Genomic DNA, 23,184 nt, shown 5'->3' with positions numbered 1-23,184 from the left:
CCCACAAAAGGTGAAACGGGATAGCAGCAGAGCCCCGGGGCCTTTTCAAGATGCTACAATAAAGTGTGTCAAAAAAGAAAAGGACAGGTCTCTCCAGCAATTACTGCCAAGTCTGGAAAAAGAACTGCAATGTCATTTTAGAAGGTGTGTTTTTTTGTCTGAGTTTTCTTTTTTTTTTTACTGGGTGTGATTTAATAACAACCTAACAGGCCTGATATTGCAATGGTATTGCGGCAACGGCCCCAAAAGGGGGGATAAACTTTATTTATTATCAGTTATTTACAACTGGCCAGGCTTTATTTATCTTCTTAATAAAAGACTGGCCTTTTATAATGATGACCTCGGAGATATGGCGCTTTGCTCAAAGCCCACAGATATTGGCGTACGCCCCCCGGCCCATGTCTCCTCCCCTTTGTCAGTGAAACTGAAAGGCAAAAGAAATGAAGGGTGGGGGGGGCTGTCAGAGCCTTATTATGATGGGTTAAAAGTGCCCTGGTGAGGTTCAAAGTGGCTGTAGTCCCCAGACAAAAGCATGGCCCCATTGCCCACCCCCTTTTCAGGTCTGTGTCTGGCCCCAGAACAAAGACCCCCGCCCCATCAGAGAGCCACGTTAAGGCCCCTGACTGACACGCATGACCTGGCCCCTGGAGCACCGCGGGAGGAGGCTAAGTCAACAAGCATCCGAGCGATGCTAGCGGGGGTGTGATTGACTGGCCTGAGATAATCTCCCTCTGTGATGTTACTGGGGTGTTCAGCCCTGAGTGCCGCGGGTTGTGCAATTTCTCCTCATCTTTTTGTTTTCCTTTTCCCCCTGGTGTCCTTCTCCACCTTCTCTCTTCATCCCTGCTCTCTTTTCCTTCCCCTCCTCTCTTTGTGTTGCCTTCTCCTCCACTCCCCATCTTACCTTTCTTTTCACACACACACACGTCTCCTCGCTTGCACCTCCTCCTCCTCCGCCCCCTTCTCACGCAATCGTCTCCTTCCTCGTCTCCGCAGGAATCCCGACGGCGACGTGCAGCCGTGGTGCTACATCGCCGACCACGAGGATGGCATCTACTGGCGATACTGCGACATCCCCACCTGCCAGAGTAAGGATGACTGCACTTATATTGTACCGTACTGTACCGCAGTGGTTCTCAAACCTTTTCTTGTCAAGGACCCCCCAATTTGAGATGTAATTGGCCGCGGACCCCCATCTGAAAATGTTTCATGCCAGGGACCCCCAGAAGACAATATTTGTAAAAAACGCCTTCAAGACTTAAAAAAAAATTCAAAAATTGCAGATGTACAAGCTGGCAGCTATTTTTGCATAGCCAACGTAAAAAATATGGAGACATTGGTCAAAATGATTGTGATGCTGTGTCAACAAATTTAGCTGGGAACCCCCTGGAACCCCCCCCCAAGGATCCCAGACCCCACTTTGAGAACCGCTGCCATACTGTACCGTACCGTACCATCTTATCTCTGCTCTTAATACTTGCTACTGCTTTGAAAATAGCATTTTTCGGTGCGCGACACGGGCGCAACCAAGTATAAATGGGGGATCAGAGCCACATCAGAGGGCTCTGCCTTTTTGCATGACTCTGTTCATCTGGCCTGCCTCTCATGAATAGCTTTTATAGACGTGTCTGGCTTGTACACGACCATTATCATCTATAAAAGATAAGATAAACCTTTATTGATGCCTGGAGGGAAATTCAGGTGGAATAGCAGACACAACAGGGAGAGAAACACAGCAGAGGTACAGGTAAGAGTAAGAGTCACACCAAGATAAATAATAATAATAATAATAATAAAAAGATACTATTAAACACTGAGTTGCTGGCCCTAGATATGCGTACTGGAACTCTGAACAAGTGAATGTACAATCTACCAATAAATGCACATTGAATATACTGTATGAATCAATATACTTGTACACAATGCATAGTATATTAACAGTCTATCAACACTGAGTATATGAATGAGTATATTTACAGTCTGTCAACAATGACTATGTTAATGATTAATGAATGAGTATTATATTTACAGTCTATCAACAGCGAATATGAGAATGAATACATTGTATATATGGTCTGTCAACAGAACTTCAACTTGTTTTTATCTGGATGAATATACAATCTATCAACAGACTAAGAATGAATACACAGTTTCTCAATAGTTATCCTGAACAGGCATCTGTCCACGTTTAGCAATGTACATCCTAATGGTACATAATGGATATTCGTTAGAGTTCATATACTGTCCATTTAGGGGTCAGCTGTCAGAACCTGAAACAGACAGTGCAGTTCTTAAAGTTCTCATAATGGGGATCAAGCTTGGTTGTGGAGCCTGATGGCTAATGGCCCAAAGGACAAGTACAGTAACTTTGTGGTGTGCTGAGGAGGAGGATGAGTCTGTTTGCTGAAAGTGCTCCTCGTCTTCGCTAGCTCAACTTAATGGATGGGAGTGGTTCTCCAGGATAGCATCCTGCTTTCCTCCTCCCATCTGCAACCACCTCCAGATTGTCCGGTTCAACTCCAACTATGGAGCTAGCCTTGCTCAGCGGCTTGTTCGGTTTGTTGGCATCCCTTATGATTGATGTTGGACAACGGCTACTGCAGACTGGTAGAGTATCTGCGGCAGCCTGTTGCGCACGTTGAAGGTAGTCAGTCTAGTCCAGTCCAGTTTATTGTCTCCAGGTGTACGCTCTGTGGGGTGCAGGTAGCTGATTGCATCATCCACACCAATGTTTGCCTGGTGTGCGAACAGCAGGGGGTCCCGGGTGAAGTTTGTCAGGGTTTTTGACAATGATTGACCATGATGAATGAATGCACTGGGGGGGGGGGGTGCTTTGCCTGTAAAACCAGCGAGTGGATGACATCGCATGTGTGCGCCGCCACAACACTCAGTGGGACGTAAACAATAATAGCAATGGCGTGTGAGAATTCTCATGGCCAAAAAAATGCTTCTAATTGCCTGCCGTCATGCCTACCCCTGCCTTGCCTGGGCCTGCATTCACCTCAGTGTGAGCTGCCAGTCACCGGCTGACGCCGGTTCTGTGCGTTCGTGTGTATGTGTGTATGTGTGTATGTGTGTGTGTGTGCGTGCGTGCGTTTGTGTGTGTGTGACTGTGTGTGATTCCCTTTGGCTTTTTTAGCTTGTATTGTCATGTTTTTGCACAGAAGTATTCAGAGGCATGCGTCTATGTGTGTGTACATGTTTGCACATCTACATACATAATGCATGTCTAGGTATACGTACACGCTCGCACGCGTGTGTGTGTGTGTGTGTGCCTCTATGCATCCGCCTCTATGCATCCGCCTCTATGCATCCGCCTCTATGCATCCGCCTAGTCTCAGCAGTTTTGGATGATAGATCTCCTGGTGTCATATTAGCTGTCATTCAGGGAGGCTTCTGTGCATCGTTTCTACCGGCTTGGCAACGACTCACAAAGAGCTGGCTGTTTTTTTGTTGTTGTTTCTTTAATCCCATCACATACTTACCTAAGCTAACCTTTTAATTATAGGTGTTGAAAATGAGCTGGGGGTGGGTGAACCCACAGCCCGTTTCCACACCAAAGAACAGGTTTTTTTTTTCTTCTCCTTCTTCTTCTTTTAAACGTCCACATGCAGCGTTAGTTTGGGATGCGGCTTGTCTGGGTTTTCGAGAAAAAAGAAAAAAGCCAAATTCAATCGCATTTCAAGCACTTGAAAAGAAGGATTATACTATTACGAATTTGCACAGCACCTTACATTGCTGACATTTCTAATAATGAAAAGAAAACACACACACACACACACACACACACACACACACACACACACACACACACACACACACACACACACACACACACACACACACACACACACACACACACACACACACACACACACACACACACATCTTTCATTCTGGATTGCTGTGCTATAATGAAAGGTTATGTTTTGTGAAAGCACACCATAATGATTAGAAGAGTTTCAGCTGGCGGCGTGCTTTGAAAACACTTGTGAGAAACCGGCATTGGGCCTAGTTTCAGACTTTTTGTTGTCTGAGACTTTGTTTGGGATTTGGCTTTTGGATTTTCCACATTGGTATTAGACCAGGGAGAAGCCCCGTTTCCCCCTCAGGGCAGTACAGTACGCGTGACTACAGCCTAATGTCTGATGAATGGCCATAGACCCATTCAATCATCTAATAATTGCATGTCTGGCTGGACAACTTGGGCCTGGCTACCTACTGTACTGCCCGTGTATTGTTTGTCAGTGTGCATGAATGCGAAGGTCTACTTTGTGTGTGTGTGCGTGCGTGCAGTGGTGTAAAGTAACTAAGTACATTTACTCAAGTACTGTACTTAAGTACAATTTTTTAGGTACTGTTACTTTACTGGAGTATTTCCAATTTCCAATACTTTTACTTTTACTCCACTACATCTCTGAGGAAAATATTGTACTTTTACTTAGTTACTTTGCAGAGATACATTTTTACATTATAAAACACACATTAACCACTTCAGCCCTATTTCATACATAGGCTATTTGAAAATAGACGATCTACAAGCTCGATGCGACGCGTTGTGAGCTTGTAGATCTGCTATTTTCAAACATTTCAGTACTTTTACTTTTGGTACTTTAAGTATATTTTGATGCCAATACTGTTGTACTTTTACTTAAGTAACATTTTGAACACAGGCCTTTTACTTGTAACAGAGCACTTAAGTAAAATATCTGAGTACTTCTTCCACCACTGTGTGCGTGTCAGTAGTCTGCGTGCATGCATGAATGTGTGCACCTAGAGTTGTGTTGTGAGCTCGCAGCATTGGGCTTTTCAACTGACCTATTTCACAATGTGCATTTAGCGGCCCGTCCGTGCCAAGAACCCCACCTTTATGTCCCGGGGAAAAAAAGGAGAGAGCAGAGAAGAGTCCATTCCTTATCTCTAGTGAAACGAGGCCAGCCTTTGTTGCCGATGATGGCCTTCCAGCTTCCAGTTGTGCGCTGTCTACTCTGTTACCCATCCATGCGGCATGCGTCCCAGTTCTCTGGCTAACAGCGGGGGGATCATCGCCCGTATCGGATGGTACCTAGTCTCTCTCTCTCTCTCTCTCTCTTTCGAGCCAGACTGTTGGCTCACTTGATATTCAAATGCTTCCGCCTATCACGCCTAAACAGTCTGTGCAACGGAAGCGCTGAAAATGAGGAGGAAAATGAGAATGAAGGGAATGAAGCGCCAGGAATAAAGCCTCCCTGAATGACAGCTAATGACGCCAGGAGATCTTTCATCCAAAACTGCTGAGACTAGGCGTATGCATAGAGGCAAACACACATAACACTTATTTTCACAATTTTTGCATGCCTATTTTCACTATCTTAGCATGACACTGCTGTGCGACAAAGTATAAAATAGTGCTCAAGTGGTTAATTGATTTGTTGATGTATAAAAAAACCTGCGCTTCTCGAGTATTCGATTAATGGAAAAAGCAATCAAAAGAATAATCGCTAAGAAAATAATGGATAGTCTGCGGGCCCTGTGAAGTGGATTGCACTGTGAAAACACAGCCGCTCAGTCGAGGCGGTTTCTCCCTCCGGGGCCAGACCAGACCGAGCAGAGCTCTCAGACATGAAAAGCCTTCCGTCTCATCTATTGTGAAACCAGAACGGCCACGTGGTGCCGCACCTTCTGGCGGTGCCTGTTTTCTGTTCTCAATCTGGTGTGTCTGAAAAGCGGCACGGCTGCAAAGTGAGAAGAACGCGCTGATGCTCCGTCAGCGTCGCGCTCGGTCTGCGGCCGGGGCTTAGAGATGGCTCAGAACAACCAGCGTTGCCAGATTCTGTGAGAGAAACAAGCAACCAGGTCTAGGAAAACCAGCCCAAAAGAAGCGACTATGGGCCACTATGAGCACTTTAACATATACATCAGCTATTTGAAAATAGCAGATTGACAAGCTCACAACGCGTCGCGATGCGACGCGTTGTGAGCTTGTAGATCGGCTATTTTCAAATAAAATCTTGCGGGGGAATTATAATAAGCAGATCTGGCAACCCTGCTCAGAACCCCTGGTCGGTGGTGGCTCGCCAGGGAAAATGGGCACAGCATGGCTTTTGTTTTCGTTTAGTCTGTCTTTTGTTTTGTCTGCGACCTCAGTTTTGTCTATCCTTTTTCTTTTTGTGCCCATGGTCTTTGTTGTAGCTTCCCTGTCATCTGAGGCAATGCCACCCCGGGCGAGGGGGGTGACACGCCCTGGTGGCGTGCGCTTGTGCCAGACAGTGAGGTCACGTGAGGTCAGAGCGAAACACGCAGTCGGTCAAAGTGGATTATAGTGTACGCTGAGACATTGTTGACCCTGGTAATCCCTCAAGGCAGGAGTTACCGTGTGGTTGAATAACGTCAACAACACTTCAAGCGGTGCTCGGTTTTTCAAAATGGTGGGACGCTCTACTGTACAGATTGACATAATAGCCAGTTGCTGTTGTCATTCTGGCTCAGTGGGTCTCAAAGTGGGATCCGGAAATCAAGATATTTAAGTGCATTTAAGGCGTTATATAGTCCCGTATCTTGTCCTTTATTCCATAGAGTGGACAACTGTCCAAAGTTGTTTCTAGAAGTTTGGCGCTATTAAGAAATGGCTAATGTATTGTTGCATTCTTCTGCTCTGCCCTCGTGGACGAGGGCAGAGCAGGGCTAATGGTGTGGCACCGAGGGACACCACGCTTAATGAGGTGTAAGCGATTGGACTGATAAATCACAGTAGCTTCTGGCCAAAGCAGTGTACTCCAAACTAGTGGTGGTTCCCGTGGTGCACAGGATGACACAGTGTGCAGTGTGTTGTTAAGAAACCTTGTGAACTTGTAACGGCGTGGCTCTGCAAGAGGCCACTGGTCTTTGACAGGGTCTGTTTGTCTATTTGTGTGTGTGTGTGTGTGTGTGTGTGTGTGTGTGTGTGTGTGTGAGTGTGAGTGTGAGTGTGTGTCCGAAGCTAATCTTGCAAATCGCTGCACCAATCCGTGGCAAACTTTGTATGTATGCTGCCAGTAGGCCACAGAAGTACCTCCTCCATTCATTTTATTTCCACATAATAGTATGTTCAACTTTTTTCTAGAGCTTTAACTTTTCAACAAAAATACGTTGTGTTTCTTACTTTCTTACTAATAATACTAATACCAATATTTTCTGGGATAAAAATGTGTTACGGCAAAATATTTTCCATTTGTAGGCTAACAAAGATTCCCTTTACTGACTTGTTCCATCTCTGTCTGTCCAGTATGTCGAAGAACCTGCTCTTTGAGCGGAAACTAACTAAGTGACTTGAACGGTGAAAGTGTCAAGTTTACTCTAGAAACATGACATGACATGTCACTGTCAAAAAAAAAGCAAAGAAGGCTTTGGTGTGACTGCCTTTCTTCAGCTGGCATGCATTTAGTTGATGGGATCCCGCCAGCAGAATGTGATTGACACAGAGTGAAATTGTCAGTCCTCAAGGCTTTGCCCTCGACAAAGAGGCTTTGATGTTTTGAAGCTAGTCTCTCATGTGACCAAAGGTAAAACTTGCAGTTCCTCCACCTTGGGGAAGCATGTGGCTCTGCATGTATGCTAAGAGTTCAGAGACTCTTTTACTGCACTGTGGTTCTCAAACTTTTTCGTGTCAAGGACCCCCAAATTGATATGTATTTGGCCGCGGACCCCCATCTGATTTTCTTTTTGCTAGGGACCCCCAGAAGAGAAGATTTGTGTTAAAACATTCAAAATGATATATCTGCTGTTTTTGAATAGCCAAAATATAAATGGATAAAGTGGTTCAAATGATTGTGATGCTCATGCTATATTAACTACTTTTGCTGGGGACCCCCTGGAACCCGCCCCAAGGACCCCTGGGCGTCCCCGGACCCCACTTTGAGAACCAATGTTTTACCGTTTTGATAGAACAACATTGGAACAGTGTGGGAAGCTTCATTATTTTTCTATCCCATTCACACGATTCTAATCCAGAATATTCAACGATCATTTCTCAAGAGCACGCTGCACCGGATGATGTTGTTTATTATCCTTGGTACAGTAGGTACATATTTCTATGACAGCGTTCCCAACATGTCACCGTCTTTTAAGCAAGACACTTTTACATCTTGATTTACCGCGTAAATGTCACACGTCGTACAGTGTACCTTTTGATTGATTCCAACCATTTAAGGATTGCCTGATTAAGCCCGTCCATCACAATGGAACCATAGATGTAGTGCTGCTCCACACATCCACATTTTGGCAAGCTAAGCAGCCCCGCCCTGCACACGGTAAAACAAAGCAACTATGCACTTGGCGAAGGTTTGATCACTGCGCGTTGATGGAAACACGCAGCAATGATATATATATACCGCCTTTAGCAGGATTGACTTATTAACAACTTTCAACCTGCCATTCCTATTTTGGGCATGGCATTTATAGATGAAGACTTCACTTTTTTTTAAACATATAGAGCAGTGATTCTCAAACATTTTCATAAACTTGGTTTAGTAATTTTGAACAATATTTAAAACGTGACGTTTTATTAAAAAAAATACATATTATTGCAATGGCTTCATTTTCAGCATGCTAACTTTTCAGGGGGAGAGAAAGGCTGTAGTTTCTATTAGTTTGGAATCCCTGCATCGACGATATCATTGGCTGGCAGGTTTCCGAACTGTCCATAGCCCACCAATGAGACGCAGAGTGAATAGACGCAAAATTGTGGCGTCGTATAATGAGCTGGGGACCTGGCTGGGGGTCCCGCATATACCCCACTGATATAGAGCCTGTGTTTTACCATGCACATCCGTCATCACTGCTCCAAGGCACAGCGGTACATTGTACAGGTAGATTCTCTGGCGCTGCAGTGTGAAAAAAAAAGTCCCCCACCCCCCACGTTGCAATTTCCCGCGGCCATTGGGTGCGTCGTATGCTCTAAGATGTGTGTGTGTGTGTGTGTGTGTGTGTGTGTGTGTGTGTGTGTGTGTATGTGGGTGAGACTGTGGGTGAGACTGTGTGTGTGTGTGTGTGTGTGTGTGTGTGTGTATGTGGGTGGGTGGGTGTGTGTGTGTGTGAGTGGGGGGGGGGGCTACGCTTTTAGCTTTTATAAGATGAAAGAGAAGAATACCTGAGCAGACATGAAGAGGACGGTGCTTGTTGTTGGTGTCTCTCATCTTCTACGCACCTCCTTGTCGTTGTTTATAAAAGCAGAATATTTTCCTAGACACAGTAAAAAAGTTACATTATCCCCCTCTAAGCCCAGCAATTCCAAACCTGTGGGCCGGGGGCACCACTGGTGGGCCGTGAGGATATTGCAAGTGGGCCGCCGAATAATTGGCAAAACCCCAAAACATTGTTAAGGTATTTTTTTCTCTAAAAACCTTGAAGAATGAGTTTTCATTGTGATACCGATAAATAAATACTTACTGTTAGTTCCGTTGATCCAAGCCGGAACATCAGATTGTAGATCTGATATGTTTGAAAAAAATTGAAAATGTGTACAAATCTTTGAATATATATTTCTTAAAGCGAACATTTGGTAACTCAAATCTTCTGGAGGTCCCTGGAACAAAATATTTTACAAATAAAAATATATATATTCATAAGATTTGCACAAATTGTCACGATTTTTTTTAAATAGCCAAAGACATCTAAAATGACAGACAGCTTTCCCGTATTGAATGTGTTGTTAAGTGGTCAGATGGGTGGGCCGCGGACGCTTTCAAGATGTTCAAGTAGGCCCTGATCCAGAAAAGGTTGGGATTGGGAACCACTGCTCTACCCAATATCCATAGGCCAGTTGGGGCTGCACCGAGTTTATGTGTGTGTGTGTGCTTGCGTGCGTGTGTGTATGACTCAACCTTTTAACATCTGTCAGTTATCCAGGCTTGGGGGGTGGGGGGCCTTTGAGCATTGCTTATTGTTTTGTTACTATGACCTCTGACCCCATTTAGCTCCGCCCACACCTGGCCCCGGGGGAAATACCTCCATGCAGAGCTGTTAAGAGACTCTGTCAGACAGACAGGCTCTGTCAGACAGACAGGGGACTCTGTCGCACTGCTTAGATTCTAATCGCTTGCTGTGATCCACTCTCCTGGTCTCTGGGTTTGACCTGTACTGTAGGTGGTACTACGATTCGTTACTTGAGTAAAAGTAGCAATACGGGCAATATAAAAAATACTCTGTTACAAGTAAAAGGCCTGTATTCAAAGTCAATCTTTTTAAAAAATCTACAAGCTCACAGCACGTCGCGTTGTGATGTGTCGTGAGCTATTGTCGAATAGCGGAATTATAAAGTAGGGCTTAAGTGGTTAACACATGCATGTTTTGTAATAACAACAGAAATACTCGACTAAAGTAAAATTACCTCAATACAGTACTAGAGTAAATATACTTTAGTTACTTTCCACCACTGGGTTCAGCCCTTTCTCGCGGTCGCACGGACTGAATGAGCCAGGGCCATTAGGGAATTAAAGGTATCGATTACAAGGCGAGCTGGTTTTTGTCGAATGTTTACTAATGGGAATAAGCAGATGCTCGTTATTTAGTGCTTGTCCCGGGGAAACGGGAGAAGATAAATGTCTGGTCTGCTTAGTCGACTTTACTCAGGAATGAAGAGTGAAAGGTAGACCAGGGGTATAACGACAAAAAGAACCGCAGTAGCATGCATAACTGAAAGCTTATCGTTCCAACCTGCTCTACCAGTGCTGTCATGGCCACTTATGTCAAGTCAAGTCAAATTTGATTAGCTCAATATCACAAAGCATGTCCCAAAGGGCTGTGCATGAAAACAAAACAACAGTAAAATGATAATAAGTAACATGCACATGCAATGCACATACATAGAGTACATGCACGCATACAAATACACACACACACACATACACAAAAGCACTGTAGGCAATTGAAGATGAACTGACTATAAATGTAATGACTGAAATGGAGTACTTGGTTCAGACTAGATGATGCGAAAGGGCATGTTTTGAGTTTGATTTTGAATAAGCTGACTGAGCTAGACTCTCGGATTTGGATAGGGAGACAGTGTCACTTTTTTTGTCATCACACGATTACAAGTTTAACAGATTTTTTTTGTATCAGTTTAAAAACTGAAATGAAAAACAGCGTCATGTATTGAAACCCATCAAATAGCAGGAGGTATAAGTGTTGTGTGAGTGTGTGATGCAGCCTAATGCAGGCAGGAGATGCAGTCAGACGCAGAGGTTGTTAAGGCATGCCAGATGGATTAGCCCATCGCTACAGGGAGGAGGGAGATAGTGGTGCATAGCCATAATGTTGTGTGCTTGAGTGTAGAGCGGTGCTTCTCAAACTTTTCTTTTATCCCATTTTAAGACCTGATTCTACAAATGCCTTCTAAATCAGTAGTGCTTAAACTGTTTCGTGCCAAGGACCCCCAAAATGATATGTATTTGGCCGCGAACCCCCCATCTGAAAATGGTTTGTGCCAGGGACCCCCCCCCCCCCCAGAAGAGAAGATTTGAGTTAAAAAAATCTTTCACGATTAAAAAAAAAATAGCAGATGTACAAGCTCACAGCGTGGCACGAAGTTCACGTGGTTGCTTATTTCTCTCGCAAAATCTGGCAACACTGACACTGACTGCTGTTTTTGCGAGCAAAGGAACTCACACACTCACGGGAATACACTCTCACACACACACACACACACCAACCCTCCACCTGCACAACAACACGTGCACACTCCCAAGCTGTCGCACGATTCAAATGTACGGCTTCCAGAAATCCTGTGACCGTCTCCTCGTTAAGAGAGGACCCTAATGCTTAACCACTTTGAAGCCCTATAGCATCCCTATTCTGTGAATGTCATAACATTCTGCAAAAACACGAGTTGTGAGCTTGTAGGTTGGTTAATTTCATAGACCCCTAGGGGACCCCGGTCAAGGAAGTATAAGTTACAGGATGGTGTGCCGTGTCAAGCGCTGACAAAATCCGATCAAGAGTATAAATCGGGCTTAACCCAGACACGCATCCGTGTGTTGCGTGCCGTGTTACCCATAAGACCATTCTCACCCCCCGGTTCCCACAGGGAAACCTTCGTCAAGGGCAAGTCCTTATCTGTTTTTTTTGCCTCTAAACACCGGAGATACTACCGTTACACGCCATGCGCGCCTCATATACAGTACAGCAGCTCGGCCCGTGTTGGAACTGGCAGGGCGCTGGGAATCACTTTTCACATTCCAGCTTAGCTCGCTGGCGGCCAGTGGCGGAAGAACTACTCAGATGTTTTTTAACTTAACCACTTAAAACCCATTATGGTTGAGAGGAGTCCCTCAGGGCTCTATGCTAGTGTGTTTTCAGTTTGTCTGTTATTGTGGGGAAAGCTTTTAGCTGAAAACAGCCGATCGTCACAGCGCGACGCGCTGTAAGCTTGTCGATCTGCTATTTTCTGTGAAAGCTTTCCCCACAATTTTTGACGTCTTAGACATCCAGTGGCACTCAGGGCTTATGTTAAAACAGATGTCTTAGACGTCCAGTGGCACTGAATGAGTTAAAGTAGCAATGCTGCATTACCACAATGTAGAAATACTCTGTTGCTAGAGCCGAAATATTGGCATCAGCATACTTACAGTACCAAAGTAAAAGTCCTAAAAAAAAAAAGTATAAAATAGGACTTAATTGATTAATATGTTTTCTTATAATAATCTAAAAAGCTAGACATTGACTTGTCACTAAAGTTATCAAATAATTGTAGTGGAGCAAAAAAAATATTTGAACTATTGAGAAATGGAACAGTACAGTACAGTACTTGAGTAAAATGTACTTAAGTTTCTTCTCACCATTCAGCCAGCCGGGGGGGGCGGGGCATCTGAACAATCAAAGCCACGAATGCGAAGATGCGTCTTTTGAACAGAGTCGATGATGAATGGAAACGCTTTGTCACGACCGTCCAACACCCAAGGGGACGATTTTAGTTTATACTTTTTCGGGGGGGGGGGAGGGTGTCTTCTCATCTTTTTGTCTCCGGATAGGCCCTTCCCCCTCCCACGTATCAGATCCCCCCCCCTGTGATTCCTCGGGACACACAGTGTGTGATCCGAGGAGCAGTGATGTGGTACGGTGGCCATTTTTCATCGCTTTTCCCCTCCTTTGTTCGCCTCAGTTTCAGGGGGGAAAGCGCTGATTATTCATTTGGGCTTCTTGGGCTCTTCCCCTCTTTTCCCCTGTAATTACATGCTTTAGTCACTCTCCCGGGACCCTGGGGCCTGGCCATTGATCTGCTCCATCTCAATCATGTTGTAACGCGGCCCTAGTGGCACGCACGCACGCGCACACACGCACACACACACACACGTTTGTATCACTATACTTGTGAGGACATCAACGTTTTAGGACGGCGATTTTATGAATGCTATTTTTACCGTTTTGTAACATTTTTAACCCTAAAGCCGCGAATCTACAAGCTCACAACGTGTCGCAGTTGCGAGCCGGCTATTTTCTGGCGTGCAACAATGCCGCACAACTAAGATATGAATCAGCCATATCTCTAAAGTCTAATGTCTAATCCTAACCCTAACCTCTATACAGTACGTAGTTTTAAGCTTAACTCGTACAATCACTTTTAACTATGAAACAGGAAAATGGTCCTCCTCACGATGTCTATTTCTCACATTCTACTGTACTCGTGGGGACATTTGGCCCCTCACAAGTATAGCAATACAAGTACGCACACACACACACACACACACACACACACACACACACACACACACACACACACACACACACACACACACACACACACACACACTAGTACACACTACACACACAGTATGCTTTTACTTAAGGGAAACTCAGGCAGCGTGGTCGGAAGATCCCAGCAGTGCAGTCAGGGACAAACAGCTGTCTTTCCGTCTTCTAATCATCTCACCATTGTCTGACTGTTCAACTTGTCCCGGTGCCCCGCTCCATTTATCCTCCACCACCACAGCCCTCCCCATAAAAACAAGTCCCACTGCAGCGCCTCGCTCAACAGGCTGTGTGGGATTTACCATTTTCGCAACAAAAGCAAAGCAAAGCATAAACCAAACAAAGCGTCATAAGAGCAATACCCTCCACAATGCAATACTCAGTTCTCATAACTTCTCAAGACATGTGCGTCCCTGGGGCGCGGGGGGGGGGGGGGGGGGGGGTTCTATGGCATGTACTGTATATACTTCGCCGTGTTTTCCCAAACTGCGGTGGAGTCGACAAGACTAATCGCGGCCTCGTGCACAAGCAACTTGTGTTTGTTTACGCGCCGGAGATGCCGCGCTGTGAGAGGACAAATAGATGGGGACGGGCGATACGACGGCAGATGAGAGCAGTGGGGCGGGAGAGACAGAAAGAGGGCGAGGGAAAAAGAATAACAAATCTTATAAACAGTGACAGTGATAAGTATTATTTCCTTGATGTGTGGCACTTAACATTCCTGAGGTAGACAGGTAGTGTGGATTCCAGTAGGCGTGTGCAAGCGTCTGCGTATCGGATTTGAGACGTTACCATGCTGACATGCAGCATGGTGGCACCCTTAATGGGCTGTTGGGAGCCGGTCCAATACCTCAGAATTCCTGTGTTTTAAATTACCTGTATCAGGGCTCTGTTATGACTCAGGGGAACATGCCTTTTCTCTCCCTTTCTTTTGAGTACTTAAGCCTCTCTGATTTACCTCAAGGTAATTGCACATTAACGAAGCCACGGCGTTCGTTAAGACAGTCGTTCTCAAACTTTTTCATGTCAAGGACCCCGAAAATAATATGTATTTGACCACAGACCCCCAATCTGAAAAGATGTTGTGCCAGGGACCCCCGTAAAAGATGAGTGTTTTCAAAAGATATTCCAAATTCTTAGCCGATGTACTGTACCACTGCGTTAAGAAGAGACCCCTGCCTCTGACCGGGGGTGTAGTTTTTACTGACCTGTTGCCCTACAACATCCAGAATTCCTCAGATATGGCCTGGGGTCACCTCTGAGCTTGCGTTTAGTTTGAGGGACAGCTACACTGCCCTGCAAAGTGCTGTAACTACGCAAAGAATCAAACTAAATAAAAACAGTGTTTCAATTCGGCAGCCAAGTTAACTGTACATCTGTTAATGAGGTAATTGTTTATCCCCCAATATCATGAAGGCTTATTTGACCTTCGAGACAAATAAATAAGTCAATGTCTAAAAAAAAAACGTAGTTACAGCACTTTGGAGCTAGGAGTGGCCTGCTCATAGAGAAGACTGCGATGCATTGTGAGCTTGTAGATGGGCTATTTTCACTGTTTGGATTCATAATGTACTTTTTCCTTTCATAGAAATGTAGTGTAGTAGTCAAAAGTACAATATTTGTCTTTGAAATGTAGTGGTATGGAAAGTCATAATTATCCAAAAATACAAATACTCAAGCAAAGTACAGATACTCAAAATATTGTACTTAAAGCTGCATTATGTAACTTTCCTCTTCTACCCCGTATTTGAACCCGGTTTCCTGCGCAAGTGCTGACATTTTTACAATTGAGCTAATAGAGCCGGCCTGCTCGCTCAGGGGATAAATTTAATCTTGACCATCAGGTCAGAATTCCTGTCAGATCCTGTCTCTAGGTGAGACATGACCTTTGACACGATCTAAATGTCTCAATAGAAGAGCAGGGAGACAAAATACAACCACCCCAATTGTATTATATATACATAAGTATTATGTATATATTCTATATGTATATATAATTATATTATAAGTTATATTGTATTAACATAATCTACCATATAGATTGGACAAAATAACATTTTTATTAATAAAAAAAAGTTACATAGCTTTAAGTACAATTCTCCACCACTGCTCCTTTTCTCCTTCCCTCTCTCTCTCTGTCTTTGTCATGGCTCTGGACCCGTCTCTCCCGATGTCACCGAAATTTATGTCTGTAATTACGCTTCCTTAATAACACAGCGTGCGATGAGCCCCGCGGCACATCAACCTGCTCGCCTGCCCTCCCTGCCAAGTGGGCCTGCCAAAGCCTGCCGTACGCGTTTGATGTTGTTTTCCGTCGAAACCCACGTATGTCCAACACTGTTACTTTTCAGCACATTTATAAAAGAACCCGTGTTCCAATGGATCCATTGTAGTTACAGTATTTATTATTTAGTCACAAGCTCTTGTTAATACTTTTCAGGGGTTACATATTCATACACCCACACACATTATTTAACCTCTCTCTCCTTCACGTCATTAATTTTTCCACAAAAAAAAACAATCTACAAGCTGACAACGTGTTGCATCGCATAGCGTTGCAGTGCATATTATGATGAAGTAGGGCATTCATTTATGAAAACGCACACAAAGTTGAAATATGGAGATACGAGGTTTCTGCCCGACTGCAATGTTTTGTTTATGTGTTGTCCCTGTCTCTCTCTCTGTCTCTCTCTCTGTCTTGTCTCTCTCTTTCTCTCTCTCTCTGTGTGTTTCTCTCTCTGTCTCTCTGTCTCTCTGTATCTCTGTCTCTCTCTCTGTCTCTCTCTGTCTCTCTCTCTCTCTCTCTCTCTCTCTCTCTCTCTCTCTCTCTCTCTCTCTCTCTCTCTCTCTCTCTCTCTCTCTCTCTCTCTCTGATGTGTTTAGGGGTCGTCACGGTCATTGCCTTTGCGTCTCCAGGGCTGTCCTAGCCGTGGTACAACAGTATACATACAGGCAGGCCGGCAGACAAACAGACATGAACATGGCTTGTTTTGTCTGCCGCTGCCTTTTGACAACAATGCGCTGCATTGTGGGTAGGCTAACTCTCTAGTGGTTCTCAAAGTGGGGTCCAGCTAAATGTTGAGTTAATATAGCATCAAAGTCAAGTTTAACCACTTTAACCCTACATAGTTCGGCTATTTGAAAATAGCAGATCCACAAGCTCACGGCCACACATCTTGTATGGGGGTCCCTGGCACAGCACAGAATATTTTCTGATGGGGGGGTCCGCGGACAGAACCACTGGGCTAACTAACTGCCACGTGGGGGCACCCCCGCCGCCGCCGCCGGTATTTCTCACTCGGCGTGAAGCGCACCCACCCCTCGCTGTGATCTCCCCAGGGGGTCGACTGCTCTGGTCTGGGTCCGACTGGTACATTTACACACCTCTAAACCCCCCCCCCCCCTCCTCCTCTCCCCTCTGGCTTGTTAAACCCCCGAATTCCACTGCTTGGTCTTTGAAGTGCGTCGAGTGTGTTTGTGCGTTCCTTTTATTACATGTGAAGATATTTGCACTTGTTGCGCCTGTGAAGCAGATGTGTCAACGGAGGAACAATGCTTCGCTCTGGGTTTTTTTTTTTTTTCAACTGCAACTGTTTTCTTTTTCTTTTGTTTATCAACCACTTTATTAACCACTTAAACCCTCTAGTCTAGACTTAGTCAATTGGACCTGAGTTAGCTCTGTACTTGGACTGCTTGTTTCTGTCTCCTCCAAATCTGCATTCTGAGTTTTTGCTAATGCTAATTAAAGGAGCACTTCACCCATTTTCAACTTATCTTCATATAATTGGTCCTCTCTCATTATAAGATGGCACCCTTTCTGTCACTCTTGTGTCTCAGAGGAGGGCTGTGGACAGTTCAGAAACCTGCCTACCAGTGACATCATCGGCAGACAAGATTTCAAACTTTGTTTCTTTAATGCAAGAACAATGGCCTCTATTTCGGGCACGCCAACTTTCCAGGAAGAGAAAGGCTTTTAGCGTGAAATCCCCATCGATGATGTCTTTGGGATGTCTTTGGTCGGCAGGTTTCTGAACTGTCCACAGCCCACCGAATGAGAGGCAGAGCGAGGGGACGAAACTAGTCGACTAATAATGAGCATTAGTAAGACCAATTATACGAAGATTAGGTGCTCCTTTGACGCAGCGTTTGCAGGGCATGGGGGTGGGGGTGGGGGTGGGAGGGTGGCGGGGGGGGGGTTATCGGAGAATGCCGCCTTCCTTCCTTCCATCTCCGGTTCCATGGAGGACCGCCGCTGCGATACGATCCCTCCACCTGCCGCCGCGTTTCGGCTGGTCCCATCGCTGTGCATTAGCCCCTGGGACCAAGAGGAGCACAAAGACAGATAAACTGACTGTAGTCTGCAATCTTCTTGTCAAAGCCCGGTGAAAAAAGAGGCCTGCTGCACTTTAATCTGGCTGGCGGGCCCTGCAGTAGCACCCCCACACACACACACACACACACACACGCACACACACACACGCACACACACACACACACACACACACACACACACACACACACACACACACACACACACACACACACACACACACACACACACACAGCTTTTTCTTTTTCAACAGGCGCTATTGAAGTGGTACCTGCCTGCCTTGCTCAGTGGGAGGTTGCCGGTTCCTCACCAGGTGTTTATCTCTCCTTCGCTGCTCCAGGCTGCCCTGACCTGGGGGGGGGGGGGGTTATTATTGATATGACCTCATCACGCAGATAGCAGATCTACAAGCACAACACGTTGTGAGCTATTTTCACTACTTTTACATGCCACCATTGTAAAACGAAGTACAATACAGAGCTTAACACATACAGTGCCAAGATCCCGTCTACACGTTCTTTCAAATCCATCGCTTGAGTGCCAGGATTCCTAAGAACGAGTTGACACGTTCTTTTGAATTTTCATTGTTTAATCTGTGATCGCACGGCTTTGTTTATTTCTCATCAACACTTTCGTTTTCCACTTACGTCACACTCACCCGGAGCCGGATGTAAAAAAAAAAAATCATTTCCGGGTCACGCTGTTTTTCTCCGGTGATTTTCGGCCAGAATAAGGAAAAACACTGTTTTTCACACGGTATAAAAGACAAACGGACAGCTCAACTTCTATTTTCTTTGGTCCGGGTGACTAACAGTGATCGTCGTAGTGTATCACGTCGTTTTCAGGCTGATCAGCGGAACGGGAATTGTCGAAAACGTCACATCCTTTGAATTACCGGATATGACGTGGGCCTGTTTGGGAGGGGGTGAGCGAGGTGATCAATGTTTGGATGTGCTGCTCTCTACTGGTGGAACAATCGTAGGTGCTTGACAACACAATCAGAGAATGTATTTGAATGAAAAATTACAAAACAAAAAAATTAAAAAACACGCAAATTGCTGGCACAGGGGTGAGTACATTATGAATAAACTCTGGCAGTCAATGTGTTAAGTGGTTCTTCAGACTAATCAATTAAGTCGATTATAAAGAATCTATCTAGAACTTTTTTTGTGTTGATTTGTTACATGAGCGTGGTTAAGTCGGTTATTGGCTCTGCATTTCGGTTTTCGATATATTTTCGGTTAAGTGCCCAGCCCTATAGTCTCAGCCTTAAAATACGAAGCACCTATTCATTGGCCCGCATTTCCCCATAAACTGTCACAATTGCCTCTTAACTCGTGGTATAATCTGGTACAAGCGGTGCTGAGCCTTCACTCTAAATGATGCACAGCGTCATATTAATCCTCTCGTAAAGCCTGGGGCTGGACGGGCCTGTAAAAAAAACTGAAAAAACTGTATATTTGGTGTGATTTATAGCTGGTCTGAGGGAGTTGGAACACGCGGTGGTGAACTTTTAAGTGATGACTCTTAGCGTCCTCATCTGTCAAACGCTGTTCCTTCTCTCAGCGGCAAATCACCACGCCGGCCAAGAGCTCGCTGGTCACTTTGCGGTCAGGAAAACGTGGGTGAGACGCAGGGAGTGTCCCAGAATCTCTCTCTCTCTCTCTCTATTTCTCGCTCTGTCTCTTTAGCACTGTCCTCTCCTTAACCGCTTAAAACCCTTACATCAGCGATTCCCACCAGCGGGCCCTGAGGATGTCCCAAGTGGGCCCCCAAATAATTGGCAAAACACTGAGATTTTAAATATAATATAATAACATATCGGTGGTATTTTTTCCTTGGAAAACAAAACGTTTTCTTTGTGATACCGATAAATGGGACCTTAAAGGAGTAGTTTAATAGTATGACTTATTTTCTATCAATTACACACCCCATAAAGCCTTGAATACAGTTCTTTAGTTTTTGTTGCATTCCTAAGCCAATAATTTGATGACCGACTGAGTAGGAGGCGGTAGGAGTCTCGAGTCTCAATCGAGTCTCCTATTGGAAACTCCGCCGGTCATCAAATTATTGGCTTAGGAATCACGATGAATTCAAGGCTTCATTGGGTGTGTAATTGATGGGTGAACTACTCCTTTAAAGTATACTATGTTAGTTCCACTGATCCAAGCCCGATCGATTGATCACCAAAGTAAATGCTCTGAAAATACACACGGCCCACCCATTATGACCATATGAAGTGGTCAGATGGGTGGGCGGGTTGCAACGCATTGTGAGCTTGTAGATCTGCTATTTTCGCAGAATGTTGGCCTATTATGCCCAGAATAGGGACTCTTAGGGTTCATGTGGTCAAAGTGTTTAAACACTATCAAGAGCTTGGCCTCTCTCAGACAGAGTGTGTTTCCCATGGTGTTTATGCAGCAGTGCTATTGTGACTGCCGTCAGGTTTACGTTGGCAACACCGCCAGTCCCCAGTCACGAGTGTGTGGTCTTCATAGTGACTCATAGTCATCCTGGTTTTCACAACAACAACAACAGAAAGTAAAAAGATACTGAAACATTTAAGAACAAAAAACAACCTGAAGCTTAATGTGGCTCAATGGCCTCAAATAAAACTGGAAAAATTCCTGTTTCTAGTTGGACCATACGCTTCTCAAACATCTTTGTGGTGGTACAGATAGTTGAAATAAACTATCCCACTTGACCTTTGATGATTGCAACAATAAAGCTCACGCTGAATTCAAACCAGCAGCTGCTAGCGATTGCCTGTTGTGCAGACATTTGCAAAATGCAATAAAATATTGCGTGTCCGAGCCGAAGTATGAGTGACACGGTCATAAATGTTGAATGTTAGATGAGTTGTGTACCAGTGAGAGCTCCGGCGCTCCGAGCAGAATCAAAGCCAGCAGTTTGTATAACGATTTAAACATTTGAGGTAAGACTCAGGCTTGATTAATTTCACACCTACACCTGCTAATTTAAAACGTTATCAATATTCACTACTTCCGTTCAGAGCACAGCGCGCTTCTGGTTGGCTGCTGCTGTGTCATACCCCACAGCGGCAGTGTTAAAGTTGAGCTTTTCTCAACTTTGACGTTTTTTTTTGTTGTTGCTGGCAACGCGTCCCTCAGTGAAAGTGTCGGTTGCTCCTGTCCATAGATAATGCATTCAACCTCGTCGCTTTCTCAGAACACGGCAGTGAAAGACTGCTGGTGTGAATTAAGTGTCACCCCAGGCCCCCAACATACGCATAACAGTCTGTCTCTCTCCTTTAATGAGTTATTTTGGTCCCTTCTGTTGGATTATACAAAATCCAATTACTAAGAAGGAGCAGCTTTTGGGCAAGCATTTTCACATTCACAGTGGAACTTAATTGGAGATGAGACATTGACCTTTGTTTATTGAATTCATCTCACCTGGGAAGATTGGAAAGTGAAAGAAGAGTAAACAGTAAAGCCATTTTAATCACAAACGAAGAAGCAATCGGATGCGGGATGTTCAATTTGCTGCTGTTGCACTTGACTTGATGTCCCACTGGCCTAGCTGTTCATCCAAATTTGGACAGCTTCCCACCCATTACACTACCCTCCCTCCCTCCCTTCCACCATGAAACCTTCATTTTGTCTCCACTGCCCTCCTGAAGGATGTCTTTGACTTAGCCGGTCCCAGCATCTTCTCTAATATTAATAGCTCAGTGGCCGCTGGTACCGTTCCATCTAGGGCTATAAAAATTAAATATCCTGATTATTTCAAACTTTTCGATTACAATTAATGAATGATTATAAACATTTCTAAATAGCAGATATCTATTTTTACACACCCCCACTGTTACACAGTATAATACAGGGTTACGATTCGTTGGGGGGAAAAACTGCTTTTCCATTATAAGATTAAGATTAAGTCGGTTATTGGTTCTAAATGTCAGTTTTGATATATTTTCAGTTAATTGCCCAGTCCTATATTTCCTCTAAAAAAACAACAACTCTGACCTTTCCCTGCCCACTAACTACAGACCTATCTCTAAGCTAACATTCCTGTTGTTACAGATCCCCAGAAAGGTCATCTTCACTCAACTACTGCCCTACCTACACAAACAATATCATGGAGAGATTTCAGACAGGCTTATCACAGCAAAGAATCTGCCTTACTAACCCATTTTAGACCTGAGGCCGATTCTAAAAACACCTTCTAAATCCTAACAGTTTTCTGAAAATCTAATTTTTATAATAATGTTACTGTAATAGCAAAATCGGTACGTCGTTCGATACTATGGATCACAGCATCTCCCTACACCGCCTCCAGTACAGGGCTGGTGTTGACTGCACTGACTTGAACTGGTTCCCATTCCACTGTTATTCTGATGACACATATCTTTTATCTCCCCCTGAAACCAAACCGCCAGTACAAACTAGTCAGCCTTATGAACTGCATTGAGGACATAAAGTGTTGGATGGCACAAAACGTCCTACAGCTGAATGAAAGCAAGTTTGAAGTTGCTCCGTTTGGCCCCCATGATTCTGTCAATCAGATAAAAAAGGTCTTGGCAACCTGTCCACCCTTGTTAAGCCCCATGTCAAAAGCCTTGGTGTGCTGCTCTCTGATACTGCCTTTAAGTTTGACGAGCTGCTAAATGCAGTAGTAAAAGCCAGTTATATCCAGATCCGTACCGTCGGCGTGTCTCTCTGTCCAAGACCTTGAGACAATCATCCACGCCCTCATATCATCCCGCTTGGATTGCTGCACTTCCCTATACACTGTCCCTGTTGTCCCTGCAACTGGTCCAAAACGCAGCGGCCGGGCTCATAAAACGTGGGTCATGACAGAAAGAACAAGAAGGCGGATACAAGCGGCCGAAATGGGTTTTCTCAGGAGGGTGGCCGGCATCTACCTTAAGGATAGGGTGAGAGGCTCAGTCATTCGTGAGAGACTTTTGATTGATTGAATACTTTATTAACAAGTATGTTAACAGTACAGGCATTACAGTAAAAGGTAAATGCTAAAAGGATTACACAAACAAATCCAGGGAGCTTGTGGTCCATGTGGTCCATTGTACTCAATTCATCAGTAATACATAATACATACAATACAATACAAACATTTGTACAGTGTACACTTGGAGTAGAGCCTCAGCTCCTTTGCACAGACGGAGGCAG

The 23,184-nt window shown here is 44.7% G+C and overlaps 1 protein-coding gene across 2 annotated transcripts in view; it reads left to right on the top strand.

Moving 5' to 3' along the window:
- kremen1 (kringle containing transmembrane protein 1) overlaps positions 1-23,184 on the top strand; it is a 76,740-nt gene that overhangs the window by 36,902 nt on the left and 16,654 nt on the right. For both annotated transcript variants that reach the window (XM_080434026.1, XM_080434025.1), the window contains exon 3: positions 997-1,088. In XM_080434026.1, coding sequence (XP_080290152.1) covers positions 997-1,088 — 92 coding nt within the window. The remainder of the gene's footprint in view (positions 1-996; positions 1,089-23,184) is intronic.

This window comes from Gymnoscopelus braueri (genome assembly GCF_963280865.1).
Source record: "Gymnoscopelus braueri genome assembly, chromosome: 7".
NCBI classification, from domain to species: Eukaryota; Metazoa; Chordata; class Actinopteri; order Myctophiformes; family Myctophidae; genus Gymnoscopelus; species Gymnoscopelus braueri.
This window is presented reverse-complemented; position numbering and strand designations above follow the sequence as displayed.